Genomic DNA, 2,267 nt, shown 5'->3' with positions numbered 1-2,267 from the left:
TAACAAGATATGAAATGAAATGTTGGTGTTTTCCCCCGTATTAAATTTCATTTTTTGCACATAGGTTGTCTGAAGGACCATCTAAAGATATATATATTTGTCAAAATTAACTGATATAAAGTGTATTGTGCTGATTGACAAGTTCAGTTAACATTTGTTGGTGCATTACCTGAACCGAGAATGACCAGAAGGCCATCGGAATTTGTGTCGTTTTTTCAGGTGGACAGTTAACTTTGAGCCTCGGCTGAACACTGACTTACACACGTGGCAGGCGTACTTCTGGACATCCACCTCCTGTCAACACACATACAATGACATGTTCTACTCTACACAGTTCCCTAAGGCCAGGATCTAGGATTCTTGTGTCCATAGTTAAATATGTACAGTAAATATTATTTAGTATTTCTGCAAATTTGAGACTGATTTTCAAGAGAAATCTTTATTTCATGGAAATTATAATCATGGATTTATGCATAAGATTGCTTCATGACTTTTGGACCCTAACATTCACAATTTGTTGAAAATAACAAACAAGTGTTGAGTTCCAGTACATCTTACGCCTATAATTCTGACCCCACATTCACATTCCTCCTCCAATCTGAGGGATACATTTTCTATACTTTACAGATTTGACATTCCGGGGAGTTTACCTGGTGAGTACGTTTGAAGTGGTTCGACAGACTGCTGTAAGTCCGTGCCCCGTAGTCACAGTCTGGTACGTGACAGCGGAATGGCACCTCCACACTATGGCTATCCATGTGTTTCCGTAGGTCTGCAGCAGTCTTACAACTGGAAACACAAAGAATGATGGGAAATATCACAGAGCATGCTGGGTAAGACAGAGAATCATAAATTAGATCATACAGCATGCTGGGTTAAACAGAGAGCACTCTGGGTAAGTTTAACTAACAATTTACAGTTTACAGCGTTGGCATGACTTACCACTGTTTGCCTGAACTTACCAGTATTCAGTGTTGACATTTGTATGGTTTATCCGGACTAAAAACTAGTGTTGAACTTTGACCTCGCTTACCACTACTTACAGTGTTAGCCTTTGACCCAACTTATAAGTTATTGCAGTGTTGACCTTTTGACCTGACTTCCTAGTTTTTGCAGTATTTACCTTTGACCTGACGTACAAGTTTTACAGGGTTGACCTTTGACTTGACTTTCTACTTTTGGCAATGTTGACTTTTGACCCGGTTACATAGTGTCGACTTCTACAGAACTTACCTGTGTTCACAGTGCTGACACTTGAACGGTTTGTCGTTAGTGTGACGGTATCGCAGGTGAGACTTGAGACTTGATGGTGTGGGACATGTCATCTCACAGCATGGACACTTGTACTGGTTCACTGAAAATACACAGCCAACATGGTCACAACAAAGGGACACAACTCTTGTGTATATATTGGTGCAAAAAAACAACTTTCCGCATGCGACAATTCACCATCCCAAACTTTACTGACATGTAACCTTTTGCAGTTTTTAGTATGAAGATATGTCACAGAAAAGATGACACAGTACAAAAAATCAATATAACTCAGAGAGAATACTAAGGGTGTAAATAAAGGTTTCTTGTACTAAGGTGTAGATTAAAAGACTCTTTCAGACCCAGGAGCATGGTGTAGGGAAATTCTACTCAAGGGTTTCTAAACTTGGAAGACCACAAGGAACGCTTTGGTTTTGCCCTTAAATGGAAATTCTGTAGGTAAGATTTCCCTATCCGACACCCCTGGGCATTACAGAGTATTTTTCTCTCATTCCCAGCACTAAAATAAACAATCAATAAATTGTTTCAGTTTAAAAAATTTCATCACATCTGCTTGGCTTCAGTAAACTTGGCAAGTACTCAGAGCAATCCATACTACCCCACGACCACTAGTCAAAGGGCAATAACTCTGTATATACATGTATCAAGGCATAAAAACAAATTACAGTGAGCAACACACACCATCCCAATTGATACTCGCAAACAACATTTAACTGGTGGGCGTAGCCCAGCAGGTTATGCTATCGTGCCAGAAGAAAGGGCTCGTGTAAAATAACTGAAAAATAAGGGGCCACTTTAATAAGACTCATCTTCGCAAATCTTGTCGCGTGAGATTTTAGACAGAACCCTGAGGGTTTAGTGATAAACCATTTAAGACTTTTAAATTAAGTTATTTCAAAATAAGCCCTCATAAGCATGCTTGTATATACAATATAAATGTATGTTCAGCTGTGTTAAAAACAGTGTCAACAGCACAGTGTATATTGTGTCCATAA

General features: G+C 39.1%; 1 protein-coding gene across 1 annotated transcript; it reads right to left on the bottom strand.

Moving 5' to 3' along the window:
- Positions 1-49: 49 nt before the first annotated feature.
- LOC110444232 (histone H4 transcription factor-like) lies at positions 50-1,415 on the bottom strand. The gene is made up of 3 exons (XM_021488630.1): positions 1,234-1,415; positions 651-789; positions 50-294 (listed from the first exon to the last, which is right to left on the bottom strand). Exons 1-3 carry the CDS (start codon positions 1,323-1,325, stop codon positions 166-168), a joined length of 360 nt encoding a protein of 119 aa, XP_021344305.1. The 5' UTR covers positions 1,326-1,415; the 3' UTR covers positions 50-165.
- Positions 1,416-2,267: the final 852 nt, after the last annotated feature.

This window comes from Mizuhopecten yessoensis, unplaced genomic scaffold (assembly GCF_002113885.1).
Source record: "Mizuhopecten yessoensis strain PY_sf001 unplaced genomic scaffold, ASM211388v2 hete_36068368, whole genome shotgun sequence".
NCBI lineage: Eukaryota > Metazoa > Mollusca > Bivalvia > Pectinida > Pectinidae > Mizuhopecten > Mizuhopecten yessoensis.
Note: the sequence above shows the minus strand (reverse complement) of the source record. Positions and strands in the feature narration are given on the sequence as shown.